This window comes from Notamacropus eugenii, chromosome 6 (assembly GCF_028372415.1).
Source record: "Notamacropus eugenii isolate mMacEug1 chromosome 6, mMacEug1.pri_v2, whole genome shotgun sequence".
Lineage (NCBI taxonomy): Eukaryota > Metazoa > Chordata > Mammalia > Diprotodontia > Macropodidae > Notamacropus > Notamacropus eugenii.
In genome coordinates, this window is record NC_092877.1 from 37,388,439 (window position 1) to 37,409,376 (window position 20,938).

General features: G+C 44.5%; 1 protein-coding gene and 1 long non-coding RNA gene across 5 annotated transcripts in view; one reads left to right on the forward strand and one right to left on the reverse strand.

Moving 5' to 3' along the window:
* The window catches only part of LMO1 (LIM domain only 1), a 67,527-nt gene that overhangs the window by 5,096 nt on the left and 41,493 nt on the right, over positions 1 to 20,938 (forward strand). The window contains exon 1 of one of the 4 annotated variants that reach the window (XM_072619521.1): positions 1,867 to 2,437. The exons of 2 other annotated variants lie outside the window; for them this stretch is intronic. Coding sequence is in view for 1 of the 2 variants with exons in the window: in XM_072619519.1 (XP_072475620.1) it covers positions 2,413 to 2,437 (25 nt within the window). In the remaining variant the exon portion in view is untranslated. Of the gene's footprint in view, positions 1 to 1,866; positions 2,438 to 20,938 lie in introns of those variants that run through there. One more of the 4 variants, XM_072619519.1, reaches the window with a different exon arrangement.
* LOC140510713 (uncharacterized) lies at positions 3,533 to 8,966 on the reverse strand. The gene is made up of 3 exons (XR_011969350.1): positions 8,630 to 8,966; positions 4,088 to 4,276; positions 3,533 to 3,993 (listed from the first exon to the last, which is right to left on the reverse strand). It is a non-coding gene; the product is annotated as an uncharacterized lncRNA (long non-coding RNA).

Genomic DNA, 20,938 nt, shown 5'->3' on the forward strand with positions numbered 1-20,938 from the left:
AACGTAGGGGAAGTGGGAAAGCATCAGAGCTGTGGATAAGGAAGCTAATTAAAAGCAGGTTGTAGAGAGGAATTGCCTGAACTTCCTTTTGTTTTCAAAAGTCTCACCTCCTTGCTTGGACCAAAGAGGGCAGAGCCCCTGAAATGAAGGCAGATGTGGCATGGGGTGGGGTACAGCATGGTCTAGTGAAAAGGCTACTGATCCTAGAGTAAGAATATATGAGTTCAAATGCTGGCATCAACACTAGTTATGTGACCCTGGGCAAGACATTCCCCTCACAGAGCCTCAGCTTCCTTTTCTGTCATATTGATGATAATAATCATTGCATTTCCTGCATCATAGGTTTATCATGAGGAAAAGTACTTTGTTAACCATATTATTCAATGAAGATCTACAGCTCTAGTTTTCCTTTGTTGCTAAAAATCATTTCATCACTTGAATGGTATTTTGTGGTTTACAAAGTGTTTCATATACTATATGTGATAAATTATATGAATCTCACGACAACCTTATGGTGAAATCAGGATAGATATTATCCTTGTTTTGCAGACAAATTGCAGTATTCAAGGTTTCCTTATTCCTATACCTGGGGTCTTTCCACTCATTAAGACAACCTGTTTCTTCAGAAATTTTCAATATCCATCTCTCTGTCAATATGCATTACCAAAAAAAAAAAAAATGCCAGAGTACTTGCAGTATGCTTGGGTCTGCTGTGGGTCTAATCTGTCATTCAGAGCTGGTTTGAACCCAATTTGGGGGCAGACGATGGGGGTAGAGTGGTGTTTTCCCCAAATGTAAGAAGGTAGAGTAGACTTAAACCTTATGCCGAACTTGCATGGCCCAAGAAACCACTTGGGAAGTCAGAATAAGACTCTAGACCAAGTTCTAGAACCATAGTATAGACTAGGAGGACTTGGACCTGTTGTCAGAAAGGTGACCTTCAAAGACCTGGGTTATTCCACTATTCTTTCAGTTTTAGAGATGGGGAGCAGAGAAAAGGGAAAGGTGGTACATGCACTGCCCCAATCACTAATTCCTACTTTCAGAGATTAAGTCAGACACCAAATACCAAAACTTGGCATAATGTGTGTTAGAAAGAGGCCTGGCCCAGAAGCTGTGAGACCTAAGTTTGAATCTTAGTTCATACAACCTGATTTTGTGACCTTGACCAAATCATTCCCCTCTCTAGGTGGAATCCCCTCCCCCTATGAAATGTGAGTTGCACATTCCATTAGGGTTGGAGAGTTGCTGTTTGACTAGAGAGGGAATGAACTCTTGAGGCTGGAAGAAAAGGTGACTTTATGATGATAAACATGCAGCCCTGGAGTGGAGTGGGACAGGAAAGGGGCTGGAGGCTATGTGCCTCTCTTATATAGCTGAGGGTTACAGTGCACCTCTGGTCCTGAAACATCTGCCAAAAGTGATGGGGAGACAGAGAGAGAGGGAGGGAGAGAGAGAGACAGAGAGAGAGATGGAGAGAGAGGAAAAGAGACAGAGAGAGGGAGAGGGGGGGGGGAGAGACAGAGACAGAGAGAGAGAGAAAGAGAGAGAGAGATGGAAAGAGAGATGGAGAGAGAGGAAGAGAGAGACAGAGAGAGAGGGAGAGAGAGCGAGAAAGAGAGAGAGGGAGAGAGAGAGCGAGAAAGGGAGAGAGAGAGAGAGAGAGAGAGAGAGAGAGAGAGAGAGAGAGAGAGAGAGAGAGAGAGAGAGAGAGAGAGAGAGAGAGACCTGTAGGTGGTGCTGGAGAACCAGGCAGCCTTCCACTCCCCATTAAACTCTTGGGGAGGGGGGGTAGTGTGGGAGGAGGGGGGCTGTCTCTGGGAAATGTGCGCATTTATTCAGTAGCAAGAGTGCAGACCTCATAAATTGAGAGAGAAAGGCAGCGGTAGCCAGCCTCCGATATTTCCCCTCCCATCTCTTTGAATATAATTTTAGATTTAGATTCAGATTAAATCTAAGGGGAAAGCACTTTATAAGACAGAGCTGTGTAGTTGCGAGAGCCAGGGTTATGAGCTATCAAATGCAGTTACATTAAGACAGATTATACTGGGCAAATTGAGCCATTTAGAAGGTGAGAATCAAAGAAAAACTCTGAGCCTCTCTTCCCTCCTACTCTCTCCTCTCCCTCTCTAAATTGCAGCCCCTAGTCTCTTGCAATTCTGAGGCACAAAAAAGTAGGTGAGACTGCTTTTGTATCTGCAAAGTGCTTCACTTCTGAATGTAATTCTAGCTGAGTGCAATCTAGGTTAAGAGCTGGACAACCGGGTAATTAGAGCTCACTGGCTGCCAAAGGGCTGTCCGCTGTGCTCTAGCTCATCTCGGTTCCTAGAGCCGAGACCTCTCGTCCCCGGAGCGGAGGCTGCAGCGGCTGGAGACGCAACGCCTGCGCTCGGACACTTCGTGCTGCCGGAGATGATGGTGTTGGACAAGGAGGACGGTAGGTAGGCTGAAGAGGCCACCCTACCCTACTGGGCTCCTTCTTCTCATGCCTCCCCATCCCATCCCGGCACTGTCCCTGCCTCTGCATGGCAGCTCTCCTGGCATGACCGGACAGGGGCCAGCAGGCACGCGAGTGTGCCTCAGTGCCAAGGGCCGACCCGCCGTGTTCGCCCTTCTCCCTGGCCTTAATGAAAAGTAATCTAGCCCAGAAGGCGTCACTCCACGCTCTGTTTGTTGAAGGATGTACAGTAGGAACCATTTCTGCCCGTTTGAATCATCCAGGCTGAGAGCCCAGTGACTCATATTGGTCCGGGCTTTCGAGGGCTTCTTTATATAGTTAGGGTGGGCGGGAGGGTGTGGTGTGGTGCGGTGTGGGGTGTGTGTGTGTGCATGTGGAGTGAGTGTGCATTCCTCTTTTGGAGTCAAAGGGCAGGCACTAAGGGCCCCCTTCGCTGCCCGATTGCCGTGATCATTTTTCCTATTCTGTATTTTGTCTTTGCGGCTTCCCTGCCCACCACAGCCATAAAGCCGGCAGCCTTAACCTAATCTTCTCCCTAAGCAGTGGGAGCAAATTGTCAGCATCCCAGAGCTCTGGGGGGAAGGAAGAAGGAGGGTCGTTCGAAAAGTGCACGGTGTGGAGAAGCAGCCCCGAGGTGTCGAGGGACTGGTCCAAGACTGCTCCCAGACTCACCTCTGAACTTTAGCAGCAGCAGGCATGTAAAGGCACAGAATGCAATCCCAGCACAGAGCTGGGATGAAAGCTTTCCAAACCCAGCAAATAAGTAAGAAAACTGCTCCATTGCCCCTGGAAAGGTCTAGGAGGTGGATTCCCGCCTCCCCGCGCCCCCCCCCCCCCCCATGCTCCATTCTGCAGTCTCTGATTATTGGACTCCTTGGGTATTTGTTCTTGGGCTTTGCTGTCTATTTCTCTGGGCTCTCTTGGAAGGGTAAGTGAAGTTAAGACTGGGAGCTTTGTAATGGCATATAATAATTTCTGTGGTCCCCAAGAGGGGCCTGACTGGTTGGACTCTCCTGGAAATCCCCCCCTCCCCAGACCTTGATCAGATGGGAATCATACAGAGGGTTGGTGGACTTTGGAGCAAAGAGATGGCTGGGTTTATTCAACAGAGTTGAAGCTCATCGGGTCAGAGCCAAAAATGAAACAGAAGAATTATTAGAGATGTGTTGCATAGGGCCCCCTCCACTGGTTAAAGAAATTGCTTGTGTCTGACTGCACAAGAAGGCAGTTGTCAGAGGCATGGATCCCAGCATCTCCCTGGCTAGGTGTGTGTTTGGGGGAGAGAACCGAAGGTACAACAAGAGATCTATGGGAGGAGAAAACAGGGGCAGCAATGTCATGAGTAGTCAAAGCTGGAACTCGAAGGCAAGACCCTCATGTACCCATGGAAGCCAGGTGCAGTGGAACATAGGGGTGCTGATCTGACCACATCCAACCCTTGCCAACACAGCCAGTAAGGTGTTTCCTCCAGAGGCCTTTTCCCAGTTAACAAAAACTGATGAAGAAATCCTTGGAGTGGAGCTGAGACAGGACACCTGCCAACAGAAGTGACTGCTTGAGTGGGAGCCCCCACCCCCAGCCCCCCATTCCCATCTCTTACCGTCTGTGGCTAGGATCCCTTCTTCTTACCCCTCTCCATCAGCTAGCAGACAAGAGAACTCCTCGGCGAGGCAGCCTTTGTAGGCTCAGTTGCAAGATAGGGTGATTTCCATTAAGAGCACTGATTGTGAAGTCCGAAGGCCTGGGTGCAGGTTCTGTTACTTACTATTTGTGTGACCTGGACAGGTTCTTGATCTTTTCAGGCCTCTGTTTCCTCATCTATAAAATACAATGTTGGACTAGGTGAGTTCTTAGATCCCTGCCAGCTCTAAATCCTATGAATTGGGAGGGTTGAGACATCTCAGTCATAACCAATACCATGGCCAAAGTAGTCAGGCCCAGGACAGCTGCATACCTCTCTGTTGGAACACCTACATCATCAGCGTCAGTGATGCCTTTAATATCATTTTACAGATGAGGAAACTGAGTCTGACAGAAGTTAAGTGTCCAGGGTCACACAGCTAGTAAATGTCTGAGACAGCAAACTCAGATATTCCACATCCAAAATTCTATCCACTGTACCTGGTTACAGGGTATCCAGGTGGGCTTCCCCCTGACAGAGGCACAGGCTTCTTCTCACCTTGAGGTAAGGTCCTGGATCCGTGGTGTTCATTGGGTTCTTAGGCCACCTGGCCCTCTCTTGGTCAATCAAGCTGATGAATCCTATGACTTTCTAGAAACTGTGCTGTCCCCCACCCTGAGCTTGAGGCCTGTCTTTCTTGTCCAAACTCACACCCACGCTTATAATAACCACAAGAGAAGTTTTATTCAGCAAGGATGAATTCAAGGATATTCTCCTACCTTGAACATCAATGAAGGACCATACCCTGAGCCGTACCCCTGGGCACTCCCAAGACTTGTGTTCTGCCAGGCAAGTGGGGGGTAGTGACAATGGGTGAACATGGAATTTAAGGGATTTGCCCCATGGTACGTAGTGAGGCAGAGATGGAACTGGGAACTAGGCTTTCTCCTGTCTGGAAGTAAAACGGGGACTTGTCTCTTCATTTCTGTATGGTATCCTGATGGCATGCTCCCAATCCAATTTAAGAGCTAGAATTGAACACTTGATTGCATTGGTGTAAGAAACTACTCCAACTAGTGCATGTCCACACCTCTAGAAATTAAAATCTTAGAGAGTTGTTTAGATCAATGATGTCAAATTCCCATATTGGATCACATATTGACTTAGACAACCATGAATTAACATTGTTTATGGTGTATTGTATTTTTATGTATTTTGCTTAAAAATTCCCCATTATATTTTCATTTAGTTTAGGCTGTACTGCTTATGGCCCAAGAGCTACAGGAATTTGACACCTCTGGCCTAGAGCATGGAAAATGTAAATGACTCACCCAAGGTCACACAGCTAGTATGCCTCAGAGAGGCAGGACTGAAACCCAGGTCACTATTCACTACTGCATATCACTTCTCAATTTTAAAATGATTGCCATATTTCTTGTAAGATGGGACTTGGCCATGAGATAACCACAGAAGTTGTGTGTGTGTGTGTGTGTGTGTGTGTGTGTGTGTGTAGAAGACACTAGATGTATGGGGCAGGTAAAAGAATTCATAGAAGGAAAAGATCAATACATTTCGGTTTGTCTATAGAATAGACCTTTTGTACAATTTGTGTCATTCACTAATCCCACTGTCTGAAATTACAAGTTCATATTTAAGAGCTGGTAGGATTCTGTCTGATGCTAAGTCTAAGCAGCAGAGAGATTCAACTAAATCTGATGGTTTCAGCCAGCCATCCTGTCCTCGTGGCAAAGAGGAGAGAGATGAGGCAGCTGCCAAGGTGCAGGAAAGATGGACCGTAGGTGTCCAATCTTCTCATTGAACAGGCGAGGAAACCAAGGCTGAGTTAAATGGTTTGTCCAAGGTGAAACAGGTAGTAGTAAGTAGAAGAGTTGGTAATAAGAACCCAGGACCTCTGGCTCCAAATGCAGCACTCTTTTTCACTAAACTATGATGTTGGGAGAATGAAAGGGCTGGTAGCCCTAGAGTTAAATACCCAGAATTCTATAACTGCAACTGGGGTAAGTGCCAGAAGTGGAAGAATCTGACTCTTCACTTCTGCAGCAGTGAAATAACCAGATAAGATGTGTTTCACATAATTCAAGGGCTCTTGAAATGTTCAGAGCCCAGGGCTCTGATGCTGACCAAAGAGCCCCCTGTATGAAGTAAGAAAGAAGACTAGCCTGGCAGGAAGACGCTATAGAATGCAACTTGGTTTTGCTCAAGTCTACATGACCTAGAGTCTCTCCAATCCCATCCCTCCCCTCCCCTAAGGGGTATGGGCAGCAAATGCTGAAATCTGGGTTTGGGGATAGAAGGAATCATTGGTCCCATCAGCAGCTCCTTCTGAGAAACACAAACTCTTATGTTCCCTCAAAGGCCCACATACTATTTTTTTTCTTGTGGTTCAGAGCATGTTAGAGTTAAGCCTAGTATCAAGAATCTCCCAGTGTTATTCAAGGTTCTTCCTCTTCTGCCCATCTTCTCTTCTTACAGAGAAGGACCCCAAAACAATTGTTCTATCTCATCCCCTCACCCCCCATTGCCTCCCTAGTGTTGTAGACAAGTAACAAGTAGTCAATCAACTTTTATTAAGCGTTTATCATGGGACAGGCACTGTGCTAAGGACTGGGGATACAAAGAAAAGTGAAAAAAAAAGACATTCCCTGCCCCTAGGAAGCTTACAGATTGATGGGAGCTGAATGGGGAGGGGGAGAAAGATCCTTCCACAGGGACCCGGGGGCAAAGTACAAGAAAGTCAGAAACACAGCCAAGGGAGGAATAAAGCCCTGACTCATCCCCAATTGGAGGGCCCCAGAACATCCCTGAGCAAAAGGGTCAAAATGGGATATTCCAAGGTGAGAAAGAAGCTGAGTTGTGGTGGTAAAGTTTAGGAGAATCAGGAGCACAGCCACAAAGGAAATGAAGTTCTGTGAACAGGTCTCCCAACCACAGTATGGATTTCCAACCATGTTTATACCACATTCATCATGGCAGGCCTTTAGAAATCAGCCTCATGGTCCCATTGGAATCCTCTGAGGATCGTATTCCTGATGGGGAACATGAAGGACCCCGGGGTTCCAAACTAGCCACCCTTTTTTTTATTTCATAGGAAGGGGTCTATTGAGACAGAACAGATTATTTTCTTTTTAACATAATCTCTTATAAATAAAAAAAGATCTCTTAAATTTTTTCCTTTTAAAATCTACCTTCCCCTTTTTAAAGTCTTCTTCCCTTGCTGAATTGTGGTGCAGTAATCCTAGGTTCCTGAAGCCTTTGTCACTGCTCATCGTTCTAGAACTGGAAGCATGCATAAAGGTCATTTGGTCCAACCCCCTCACTTCCCAGGTAAAGAGACCTGCCCAGTGTCCCACAGCTAGTAACAGACATGGGATCTGAACCCAATTCTCATGACTCACCAGTTCAGCATTCTTTTTTTCTTTTACAAATGAAATTTATTTTGTATATAAAGCAAATCTACCTTCTCTCTTTTCTACTCCTTTCCACTCAAAAAAAAAAAGAGAAAAACTCTCATAATAACTATTTATAGTCAAGCAAAACAAATTCCAGCATTTAGCTACATTCCCAAAAAACATGTCTCAATTTAAATCTTTGATCTATCAACTCTCTGTCAGGATATGAGAAGCATATTTCATTATATGTCCTTTGGAATTTGTGGTCAGACAGTACATTGATCAGAGTTTCTTCTAAGTCTTTCAAATCTGTTTATCTTTACAAAGTTGTATCGTATAAATCACTCTCCTGGTTCTGCTCTCTTCACTTGCATCAGTGCATACAAGGTTTCCCAGATTTCTCTGAAACCATCCTTTCCTTTTATCATTTCTTCTAGTACAATAATATTCCGTCACATTCATATTCCATAAGATGCTCAGTCATTTTCCAGTTCTCTGATACCACTGCAGTAGTGGTAGTAGCAGTAGCAGTAGTAGTAGTAGTAGTAGTAGTAGTAGTAGTAGTAGTAGTAGTAGTAGTAGTAGTAGTAGTAGTAGTGGTAGTAGTGGGAGCAGCAGTAATAGCAGCTAACATTTATATAGCACTATGTGCCAGACATTATGCTCTATAGACAATGATGTCATTTAATCCTCACAACAATGTTGAGAGGTTGGTGCTATTATTATCCACATTTTATAGATGAGAAAATTGAGGCAAACAGAGGTGAAATGACTTGCCCTAGGTCACACAGCTAATAAGTGTCTGAGGCTGGATTTGAACTCCAGGCCCAGTGCTCTATCAAGTACACCACCTAGATACCTTCACTTCAGCATTCTTTCTGCCACACCATGATGACTCCTCGGATGTCATCGTCCCACAACTTCTGGCAGATTCTGCCAAGCTGGAAAGGCTTCATTACATACTGTCCATATTTGACAGGCCAGCCTGGCTCAGAATGGCCATACTTCTCCCAAGAAGCTCAGCCACCAAGGGACGCACTTCTTATCCATAAATCACAACAAATCTTAAAGAGTTTGCAATGATCTGTGTGGATGGAAAGCCTATCTACACAGAGCAAACGGCGACTCATTAACATTTACCTTACTGGGTAGGTGGGTTTTGTTGGCATCATTGGTCTCTGCTCCAACCCTAGTTATAAAAGACGGGGTTATTCCTGACCTTTGGGACTGGAGACATGGCTGCGCCTCTCTTGCCTCCTTTCTCACTGCCTCTGCTCCAAAGTCCTTCTTGCCTTCCTGGGTTAAGAGAAAGAGGATATGATCAGCCCTCCAAGATCTTTCCAAGTGATGACTTGAGGGGAGAAGAACAGTGATAGATACTCTTGGTCTCTCCCTTCCCTCATTATGCTAGATCATCTGTTTTGTTTTGTTTTGATGCAAAGGAATTTGGAGAGCTGTGGAGTAGCACACAAGTGGTTTAAAGCCACATATTTCCTTCCCCTCCCAAAAGCTTGAAAATCTTACCACCTCCCCAAACTGAGTAGCAGGCTCTTGGAAGAAGCTTGTGCTCCAGTTTGCTCCAGAGTGGGTGTGCAAGGGACTCGGGACTATGAAAGAGCAAAGCAGTTAACAGTGGTGCTTGGCTTTCATGTTTCACTTCTGAGAGATAATAAAATATCAATCGGGCTTTGCTGTAGCAACGGTTTTTAAGAGACTTTCTGAAGTATTGAATTGTCAGATTTTTTTTTTTTTGCTTTTAAAGCACAGTGCATTATTAATAAAGTAATCCATTAGGTCGAACGGTGAGGGTCACCACAGAGATGGGCAGTGAGTTCAGCTTCTCAAATGGTTAAACTTAGGGTTTCCAGATTAATTGCTTTTATTTGGGAAGTGGTTCTTGGTCTTCTAGGCCCAGGTTTACAGGAAGCTCAGACACAGTGCTTTAGTGAGTTCCCACTGTCCATTCCAAAGCTGAGTTCAGTGCAACCGATGCTGTGCAGGTGACCCCACCCCAGCTCTAATGTAAGAACACAGGATCTTAGGTCAGGAGTGCTGAGGTCAGAGTCCCAGCTCTGCCCCCCATCCCCAGCAAGCTGTGTGACCTTGAGCAAGTCTTTTCATACCAGGCCTCATCTGCAGCTCAGATGAGGAAAGGAGATTCGGGTGGGACGTAGCTCGAGGTGATTTGGTGAGGACTGGTGAGTAGGGAAGGACAGGAGATCAAGAAAATATTTGATCCTCAGCTGGCCTGGAGTTCTGGAAGGAAAATATAGATGTAGGCAGCTAAGCTATGTGCTTACCCTTACAACCAAGTTGGGTCTTTTATGTCCTGAAAAGCGAGGACAAAGGCGTGACCCCCTATTAAAAAATGAAGAGGATAGCCATGTGGCATAATGGGGCAGGGGAACCCACTGGATTTGGAATTGGAGGGCCTGGCTTCCAATCAAAGCCCATCTAATTACCATTTGTGTGGCCTGGGGCAGGTGCCTTTCCCCTCCCAAGATATCAGTTTTCTCATTTTGTAAAATCAGAAGGCTGCACTAATTCATCTATGGATGCTTCCAGCTGGAGAGCTTTTGCTTCTGTCTTTTAAATAATAAACTTAACAAGTAAACAGGAACAGCCCCCATTTCTGCAGCATTTTTAAGTTTTACAAAGTATTTTTCTCCCAATAACCCTGTGAGGTGGATGGTGGAAGTATGGCTGTCCTCATTTTTAGATAAAGAAAATGATGTGCCCAAGGTCACACTGTAAGAGTCCCGGGACTTTGAACCTGGGTCTCAGTGACTACCCCTAAATCCTGACCCATGACAGCAAGGGCTAGTCGGCCTTCTTTCATTATGGACTGAATGTATAAAAATATCATGGGGTATTTTTAATAAAAAAGTGCTGAATGAGAATGAAATGGAAAAAAAATGAAACTGGATGTGGCTAAGCTATATTTTTAAAATTAGGCTTCTTTTTTTTTTCAATTAACAGAAGTCTATTTTCTCTTCCTCCTACTTTCTGCCCCATCTACCCCCAATTGAGAAAAAAACCAAAACCTTGTAACAAATATTAAGCTATAAATTGTTAATGCCATTGGCTCCAGGGCTATCACGGTGGTTTTAAGTTGAGTTTGGAACCCTTTGGACCTGGGTACCATTCTGGGCTGGTCCTATAGCACCCTTGAGTAGGCTTAAACACTCACTGCACCTCTGTCTAACAATATAGATATGGGTTCGAGGCCAAAGAGAGACTGAACTTGTCAAGGGCTGGACAGCATAGTGTATGGTATCTGGTACTAGGCTTCAGTAAAGGGGAGCATTTTAAAAAGTGACTATACAGAGCCCTCTGATTGCTCACCACTGGAGGACACATAATTTAAGTAAGATATAGTCTCTGTCCTCAGCTATAGTGTCCACAGTTCACTATAATATGCACTCTTGTATGATCATGTATTAGAGATAGTTTTGTGAGGTCATAAGGATAAAGAATAAGGCTACTAGTGACGAGGTAGTTTGGGAAAGACTTCATAGAAGAGATAGCATTTGAGTTGGGCTTCAAAGGGTGACTAGAAATTCAGTTGTTAAAGAAGAGGAGGGAGGGCATTCCAGAAACAGGGAACAGCATGAGCAAAGGCTTGGCAGTGGGAGAGCTGGTATGCACAGGTGGAGAGGGAGTAGTATATCCCAGGCCTGGTTGGGGGGGCAACCTGTGCTAAGACACAGAGATGACAGCTGGGACTGATAGAGGTAGAGTGCAGAGTGCATGAAAAGGAATAATAATGCGAAAGGTGGGCCAGAGCCTAGCTACTGGGCAGGGTTTTCAGTCCCAACCTGAAGATATTGCTTTATCTAGACACAGCAGAGAGCTATTGAAGCTTTGGGGGTTTGGAAGTGATGTTGTGAGCCTCCGTGCACCCTTGTTCACTGCGTAGAGGATAGATGGGAGATTGACACCACATCATGGGCTCTGTTCTGAAGCTCGGACCAGTAAAATACCTGGTACTTGTGCCTTGGGGCAGACTGAGTCCATGTATGGTGCCAGCCTCATGGCCTTACCCGTCGGTGGGCAGGGGATGAGAGCCTAGCACTCAGTTTCTTATCTCCAAGGTCCCAGATGTGTAGAACATCTGGTGTGCTAACTCTCCAAATATATAATGGATCACCTCAGAATATGATGGGCGAGAGTCCTCTTTGGTGAAAGCTCCAGATGCAGAAGATGCAGAATCTTAGGGTCTTAAGACCCTGGGCCAACTTATCCAGATGATCATATTCCCAGGGACTGTAGTAAACTCCTGATTTTTGATGGAGGTGAGCCCTCTTCAGTGAAGGGCCTTGAGCACCAATTGACTCCCTGAGGAGGACAGTGTGGCTAGGACCCCCACACACACCCTCATACTAAGCCGTCAGAGCCCCATGTTCCATACTGGTGCCACCCCTCCCACCCTCAGCCTCATAGCTCAGTGGACACGAAGCTCTGTTTGGAGTACTGCCCATGCCTAACCTTTAGAGAGGAGGCCAAATCCTGTGGTGACTGGAGGAGGGACTTTGCCAGGTGGCCCTGGAGGACTGGCTGCATTTAATGTTCCAGACACCAGGCACCTGGACCCCTGCAGAGAAGTCAGATTGCTGAGCTCTAATAAATACCCAGCAGTAATTACATACTTTTCCCTTCCTCCTTCCCACATCTCCCCACCCCCCAGCCCTCGCCCACAGAGATCTAGAGATGCACACACTCACTCTGAGGTCAGCCTGATGCGTATGTGGGCCTCCAGCCCACCAAGCCCTGATGCCAGATGGGAATTGGCTTTGGGAAAGGAGAGGGGGCTCCTGTCTTTTTTCCTTTGTGATCTCCCAGTCATTTGCCTACGCACAGCAATAAAAGGGAAAACGCAAGTAACATAAATTGGTCTGTCTTCCTGAATCCATGTCTCACTAATGTACCCAGATTAACTCAACTGTAAATTGTCTCCTTTGGATGCTGGTGTCTTGCTAAAAGTTTCCTCTATGATTCATGATTTGGATTGCTTTTAACAGCTATTGGCTAAGCAATATGGTAAGGGTACAAGGTGATGCAATTGGCATTAGTGGGAGGGTGCACAGGAGCATATAATGCAGTCAATACTACATTAACTACTGCTGCCCAATTACAGAAACGGGGAGAGTGGCTTTTAGGAGCATTAGGACTCCGTGGAAGCGCTGAGATCACCTGCTGCTGCATCCCTAAAAGCTTCACCCTTTGTGTGCTGGACTGGGGTCCAAACTCCCCCACTAAGTGGGCCTGTCTTAGAGGGGAAAAAGCCCTGCCTTCCTTTCCCCCCACTCCCCCCACCCTTCTAGAGCCAATCACCCCAAAGATGCTTTTAACACAAGGAAATGGAAATCTTCCTCTACTGGGAGCTGGCCTCTCTTCTTCTAGTCTCCTAGAGGAGGGCAGGCTCTGGGTTAAGACATTAAACCACCTTTGGGTGGCCAGGTTGCCTCCACCTGACTCTGAATTCCATTTAATTCAAGGGACCCTCTTTAGAGCAATGATGTTTTGGGTGTCCTCTCTGTGGGCCCTGCAAAATGAAATTCTATTTTGGTCCATTACCCTTTATCTAATCAGCATATGATTGTTTACAAGAGGAAGCTGATCAGCTCTGAGTGGTACCCATAGAACAGAATATCTGAGAGGCTGGCCCCTCTGAAGTTAATACATGTTCAGATGGTACACATATGGCACCCACCACCATGGCTAGAGCCCATCAAAGCCAAAAGTAATTGTTTGGGAAGTGGAGAGGTGCTTGTTCTCCAACAGGTCAGGTTAGGGGCTTTTTCTGAATAGAGTGTGTCTTAGTAGGCTCTGTCTAACCATCCAGGTCAGTCTTGGTCTGACCCCAATCAACCTTTCCAGCCCTATGTCACACTCCTTCCCTGCATTCCTGCTAGACAGGATGATTCCCCATCCTCTGTTCATGGCTTGCTTCTCCCCTCCTGTCTCCATGCCCTTGCTCATGGTGACTAGAATGGACATCTCTCCAACTAACTGCATCTCCTACCAATCTCTCCTCATTCAAATCTTTCCCCATTCCATGAAACCTTTCCTAAATGTGACCCTGACCCTCCCCTTGCAGTCCTCTCCCAGTGAAAGTGACCTCTCCCTCCTCACATCTTTTTAACTTAAAATTTCCTTTTCATTATGAATTTAACAAACAGCAAAAGATGAACATTTAACAGAAAAAGAAGATTCTATATGAAACTGTAAATTTCTATTATGTATTTTCTGAAAAAAGTGTATTAAATTTAATAAGATAGTAACAAAACTGTCCTGCTGTATGAACTTTATAGACTTAGTCTCACTCTCCCTGGCATCATAACTATTTATGACCTTGCTGTATCTGCACCCTCCCCATAGAGATCATAGATCTAACAGTAGCAGGTATTTATATAGGGCTCCAAGGTTTACAAAGTGCTTTACATATGTTATCCCAATTGATTCTCATAACAACTTTATGAAGTAGGTGCTATTATTATCCCCATTTTACAAATGAGGAAAGGAGGTTATGGGATTTGCCCCCTGACGCACAGCTAGGAAGCGTCAGAAGCAGGATTTGAATTCAGGTCTTCCTAAAATCAAGCCAACACACTATTCAATAATATATCCCCTGACTGCCTCCAGAACTGGCAGGGACCTTGGAAGCCATCAGTCCATCATCCTTATTTTACAGATGCATAAACTGAGAGCTGGCCCAAAGTTACAAAGGTAGTAAGTAACAGAGTAGAATTTGAACTTGGGTGCCCTGACTCTGGAGCCAGTGTCCTTTCTACTGTACCACTCATTAGATTATGAACTCCTTGAGAATATAGGTGTTGCGACATACATGCACACATACACATGAGAAAAATGTTCCCCTGGTATTGAGCACAAGGTTCATATTTAATGTGCACTTTGTCAAATGAATGAATGATTCTGAACCCTGTGTTTCTGGCCCAATAGGTGCTCCCTCTGTCACCCCAAGTTGCTTCGCCAGGGCAGACTCAGAAAAGAAAGCCCCTCCCTGGGAAGAAAACCTCTTTCAAACTGTGAATTTAAGGAGCAGGAGTTCACACAGTAAATTATTAATATAGCAATGACTTGAACTCAGGTCTCCCATGCTGCCATGGCTTCTCACCAGGCACCAAAATGTGACAGACACCAGGCACTTGGAACCCCACAGAGCAGTCAGATTGCTAAAAACCCTGATAACAAAGGTTAGAATCTCAGACTAGGACTGTTCATGCTGGATCCTAATCCAACAGTGCCAACAAGGATGGACCCAGGTTCCCACACTGACTCTCCAGACTAACCAGAGGGTGGGGCTTTCTCTCCAAATTCAGCAGAGGCTCCTGGGTGGAAAAGGAGAATCTCCCACATCTCCAGAAAGCCAGGCTTACTTTAACTAGCCAAAATCTTTTGAGAGGTAGGGCGTTCTCTTATGAGGTTCAGCTGAGCTAAGACCAGTGCTGCCTAATAGAGGGAAGACCTTTCTTAAAAGAACCTATAAAAAGAGCATTAGGTCACCTGGAGCTCTCCTTGGTGCTGGGATTAGCCTTGTGTTCGGCTGCTTTGCCTGGTTGAGCCTGCTTCCCTCCATGGGCTCTGGTACGCACAGATTATAAGCGAGGAGACATCCAGCCTGCCTGACTCAGGATTTGTCTGAGTCCAGTGCTGCTCCGGTGACCCCCATGCTCTCCTAGAGTCGAAGAGGATAGCCTAAGAGGTAGTGAGTCCTTCATCCATTTAGATCTTCAAGGAAAGACAACACCCAGCTGTCAAGGATTATTGAAATAGATACCTGCTAAGGTCTCTTCCACTTTCGTGATTCTGGGAAGTCTTCCCATTCCTGCCATGGTTTAGAAGTCCACAGACATAAATGGTACTGATTTTTCCTTTGACCAGTGTATTTCCCTTGCCTAGAAAGCTTTCTCTCCCTTGCCCTTCTGCCTAGTCCCCCTCCCCTCTCCAGTCTACCCACATTCAAGAGACAACTCAAACTCCCCGTCCTCTATGAAGCCTTCCCAACCTTCTCTGAGCTGTGCTGCTCACTCTCACTCTGGAATCCTACCTGAGATCTAGCACCCACTAGTTCAGTGCAGGAGATCTCAGCATGTACTCTTGGCTTTTCAGTATACGTTCCAGTACCACCTGTTCAAAATGAAAGGAAGCACATTCTAGAGTTAACTATGCACATGTGCAAAAGAAATAAAACAAAGGGAGACAAGTTCTGAGATTCCTGATTCATGGAGATAAGTTGTTACAAATGGAATTAACATTTTTTGGAATATTTCAATGTGATAATATAATTATTTGACAAATAGCTCCCATACCTTATTGGCAAGTTTTTTATACTTCATAGAGGTAGAAATACCCCAGGTTAGAAGGCCCTGATTTAGTGCTTAATTATCCCCTGACTACTTAATAAGACCAGAGTATAAAATGGCAGAGCTAGATGACAAGTTAGAGCACAGAGCTGGACCATCAGAGCTGGAAAGAATAGTAGAATATAGAATGTTAGAGTTAGGAGGGACCTCAGAGATTGCCAAGAACAGAAGCCCTAAACATTGTTGGTGTCGTGGACCTCTGGCAGCCCGGCAAAACCTATGTTGTCCTTCTCAGAATAATGTTTCTAAATTCATAATCACAAAGGAAATCAGTCATATGGAAATGCATTTATCCAAATATTTGTTAAACAAGTTCACAGAACCCCTGATCTTGTCCAACCCTTTTGATCTGAGCCTGAGGTTGAGGAGGGGAAGAAACATTCCCAATGTCACACAGAATGTTAGTAACAGACATAAGTAAAACCTCAATTGTCTAACTCAGTGCAAGGATCATGCTAGATCACCATGCTGCCACATTTAAAAAATGTATCACTCTTATCTATCATCCAGAATGAAAACTCTGTCTGCCCACTGGGTAGAAAGGATTGTGTGCCAAAGAGAATATGCTGGCTGGGTTGGTTAAGTCTGATGGCATTGAATGCCAGACTATGGGGAAGGAGAGAAATAAATGTCTGCCCCCAGAGGCAGAAGGCAGACATATCAAAGCCTCTATGGATTAAGCATCTCCATCCACCCACTTGCCTCCCTCCTCCCATCACTATCTAGGATGCCACCAAGATAGCACTGACAGCCTGTTCAGGGGCAAGACCCTCTCCCAGAATCTCCAGTTCTCTCTAAGAAGGATTACATGCCCCCAGTACTCTAGTGAAACACAAGTTCCTGGGAAGCCCTGGGGGATTCCTAGAGACCTGAGAGAACTATCTCCCTCTCTTCTCAGAGGTTTGTTGCCAGGAGGAGAGTTGCTTCCCCAGCTTGACTTGGCTAAAGTCACATTAAACCTCATACTGGACTGTTATGTGCAACTTTTTCTCTTCTTTCCCCAACTCCCAGAATCACAAAATTTCAGAGCTAGAAGGGACCTCAGGGATAACAACCATCATCATCATCATCATCATAACTGACAATCATGCAGTTCTTTATCATTACAAAGCACTTTATACACGTTTATCTTATTTGAGAATGTATGAAGTTCTAGATTATGAATTAGAAGGGATCTCAAGCCAATACTTTCATTTTACAGAGAAAGAAACTGAGGCAGAGGTATTAAATGCATTCCCCAAGGTCACACAGACAATCATCACCAGAATGGAGAGTAGAATCCAAATTCCCTGATCCCCCCACACACCCCCGGCCCCATTCCTCTAGCACAGCTCTCCCCCTCACAAGAAATAAATCCTAATTTAGAGAAAGTGAAACGGCTGCATTACCAAGACTGACTCAAAACACATGAAAATATGTAGATGGCTCTGTGTAATCAATTCACTGGTTAGCCTTTCCTGGTTTAAATGCACACCCTTTAAGTGGGCTGCTTCGGGAAATTTGTACATTCATACAATAGCTGATTGAAAAGCAATATTTCAGATAAATACACGCCGGCCATCTATCAGTGGCTGTAATAAAACCTAGGCTTCAGGCTGTGATTTTATTTTGAAATAATAAGAATTGGTTTATTCTTTTTACTTGAGTTACCATGGTAATTCTGTCGTGGAGCAGTGTTATATTGATTTAGAAAGTGGACAGTAATATTTCTTTTGTGTTATTCTGTTTCTCGAGGTTGATTTCTAATTTCCACTTGGAGATTACTTTTATAAATTTCTTAAGTCCTTCTACTTTTTTTTTCCTTGCACGGTGTAATTTTCCTCCCTCACACTGCCATTTTCTGAGCTTATTGGTTTGCTCTTATTTTAAATTAAACTTGCTGGTTTCAAATATTGAAATGACATCTTTGTCTGTGTCTGTACCTAGGTTTAGCAAAATATTACAGTCTGATGTCTTATGCTTAATAATTTAAGGGAGACGCTGTGTCTGCCATCATGGGTGCTGGTAAGTTATGACTGAACCAACACGGGGCTTAAACTCCTGACATTTTAATATTGTGTGGCTGGAGCTTCCCGCCCCCCCCCCCCCCATTCTGCTCCTTGCAGGAGAAAAATCTACTTGGTCACTCAGAATATGAGTTTTAATAATTAAACTTGCAGGGTGGGCACTGGTTTCTCTTGGAGAAGAAGGGGGGGTGAACCCATGGGTATAGGAGAACCCTAGAGGGCCCTGATATTGGCACCTCCCTCACTCTTTGGAATGTAGGTATCCTTTGCCCCCATCACTATCTTTTTTTTCCAATCCTTCCCCTTCCTCTTCTTCTATTCCACATTCCTCCCCATTCAGATCTTCAGAAACTTTCTGCAAGGGCCCTCAGAAGGCATCTGGCATGATTAGTACCTCAGCAAAAATTCCTTTCTATAGCATCCCCGATATCCAGCCTCTGCCTGAAGACCTCTGCTAAGAACTCACTACCAACCACACCAGATAGCCCTTCCCACTTTTGAGTAACTGAATATTGAGGAGTTTTTCTCTTATATCAAGTTGAAATTTACCTCAAAGACTGTATCTCATATTTACAATGCTCTCCCTTCTCATCTCTACTTCTCGGAGTTCCTGACTTCCATCAAGACTCAAGCTCAAAAACCAGGAGGCCTTTCATGATCTTCACTCTCTCCATCCCACAACCCCAATATCAACTCCTCCCTGTCCCAAGATTACCTCATGTCTACTTTGTATGTGCCCACAGGAACTTATAATATGTATATGTTATTCCATTTCAGTCTTCGCATCCTCCGTGCCTAGCATAGTACAAAGTAGGGGTTTAATGAATGCTTGTTGGTTGATTTACTTCCCCTTGTTGGTCCCAGTCTTGTTCTCTGGAACCAAGTTCCACAAAATGGTCTTCCAAATACTGGAAGATAGCTATTTTAGGCCATGTCCTCCCACACACATATATGCACACATGCATGCCAAGTTGATTTATATAAGGACAAAGCTACTAGCAACTTAGGACTCTTGACATGTGGTAATGAATTTAAAAAGTCTGTATTTTAGACCTGGATCCACCACAAACTTGCCATGTTGCTCTTGGGTGAGTGGACCAACACTTCTGGGCCTTAGTTTTCTCATCTGCGAAATCAGAGAGATGGACTGGATGATTACCAAGGTCCCTTCCTTCACTGACATTTTATCGTTCACAATTTTGAGGTGGCTAATCCTCATCCTGGTGTCACGACTAACTTGCTGGGTGACTTTGGACAGGTCACATCAGTTCTCTGAAACTTATCCTCCTTATGCATGAATTGGGAAAGTTAATATTTCCTACTTCTCAGGAATGCTGTTAGGTTCAAGCAAGATAATGGATGCTGAGCTATGCTCAAGTGATTAAGTATGAGTGACTTTGCATTTCCAAGCCTCAGTTTTCTTCTCTACAAAGTGGACATGCACTGTTTGCCTCAACAAGATTTTTATGAGGAAAATCCTTTGTCATCTTTAAAGCCCCACAGCAATGTGAGTTGTTCGTCAAGTGTCAGAGAAATAGCAGTGAGGATTATTTCAGGCCCAGTGTAAAAAGGACACAGTTGTTGTTAAGTAGTAATAATGGTATCTAACAATTATGTGGCTCTTTACACAGCTTCCTTCTTTGGGTTCTCATAGCACCTCTTCCATTTTTCCAATGAGGAATTGGAGCTCAGACATTTGATGACTCAGTATCATAGAACTCCAGCTAGAAGGGATCACCAAGGTCATCTAGCATACCTCTTTTGTATAAGGAAACTGAGGTCCATGGAGAATGACTTGCCTAGGGTCACGTGGCTAGTAAGAAGCAGAACTGAAATTGGAAACCAGGTCTTTTCCTGTGAAATCTAACACTCCCTTACCCTCATCAGGTGGTCAGACCTGGATAACTTTCCCTTTTGATGGAAGAGGGCTGAGTGTGCTTTTCCTGGAGCAAGAATTCTGCCCTTGAAGGCCAGAAAAATCAGTGCAGGCTGGGAGACATCCTCCATTTAAATGTAGTATCTACTGCATAAACTTACCCAGTAAGAGCTTAATTAGTGGTGTGTTGAACTGAGTAGAAACTAGTCTGTCTTCTGAAGAAGGGATCCCACAAACACTTCCCAGCCTCTACTGGAAGAGTTCCACTGACAGATACCTCATTAGCTTCCAAAAGAGCCCCCCATTCCCTTATTGGACAGCACTGATTCTTTTTTTTTTAAATTTAACCCTTTTATCCCTTTTTTATTGTTTTTTTAAATTAAATTATTTTATTTGTTTTCAGTGTTCTACAATCACTTCCATATATCTTAGATTTTTTCCCCTCCCTCCCCCTGCTAATCCCCCTTCCCTCCCCACTCCTTCCCTGAGACGGCATACAATTTTATATGGGTTCTACACATACATTGCTATTAAATACATTTTCACCTTAGTCATGCTGCATAGAAGAATTAAAACGAATGAGAGAAGTCATAAAACAAAACAAAGCATAATACAAAAGAAAATGATCTGCTTCATTCTGCGATCAAATTCCATAGCTCTTTCTCTGGATGTGGAAGGTATTTTGCCTTAAGAGACCATTGGGAATGTTTCAGGTCCTTACATTGCTGTGAAGGACTAAGTCTACCAGAAACATTCTTCACACACTGCAGTTGTTGCTGTGTACAGAGTTCTCCTCGTTCTGCTCCTTTTACTCAGCATCAGTTCATATAAGTCTTTCCAGGCCTCTCTGGTCCTCCTGTTCATCATCTCTTACAGCACAGTAGTATTCCATTACATTCATATACCACAATTTATTTAGTCATTTCCCAGTTGATGGGCATCCCCTTGATTTCCAGTTTACGGGCACCACAAAGAGAGCTGCTATAAATATTTTTGTACTTGTGGGACCCTTTCCCATTTTTATGATCTCTTAGGGATACAGCCTAGAAGCAATATTGCTGGGTTAAGACAGCATTGATTCTTAAGATATTTTCTCTTATACTTTGCTAAAATCTGCCTTTCTCTGCCACTTTCCCCCATTACTTTTAGTTCTTATTTCTGGGCAAGTGCCCCTTACACA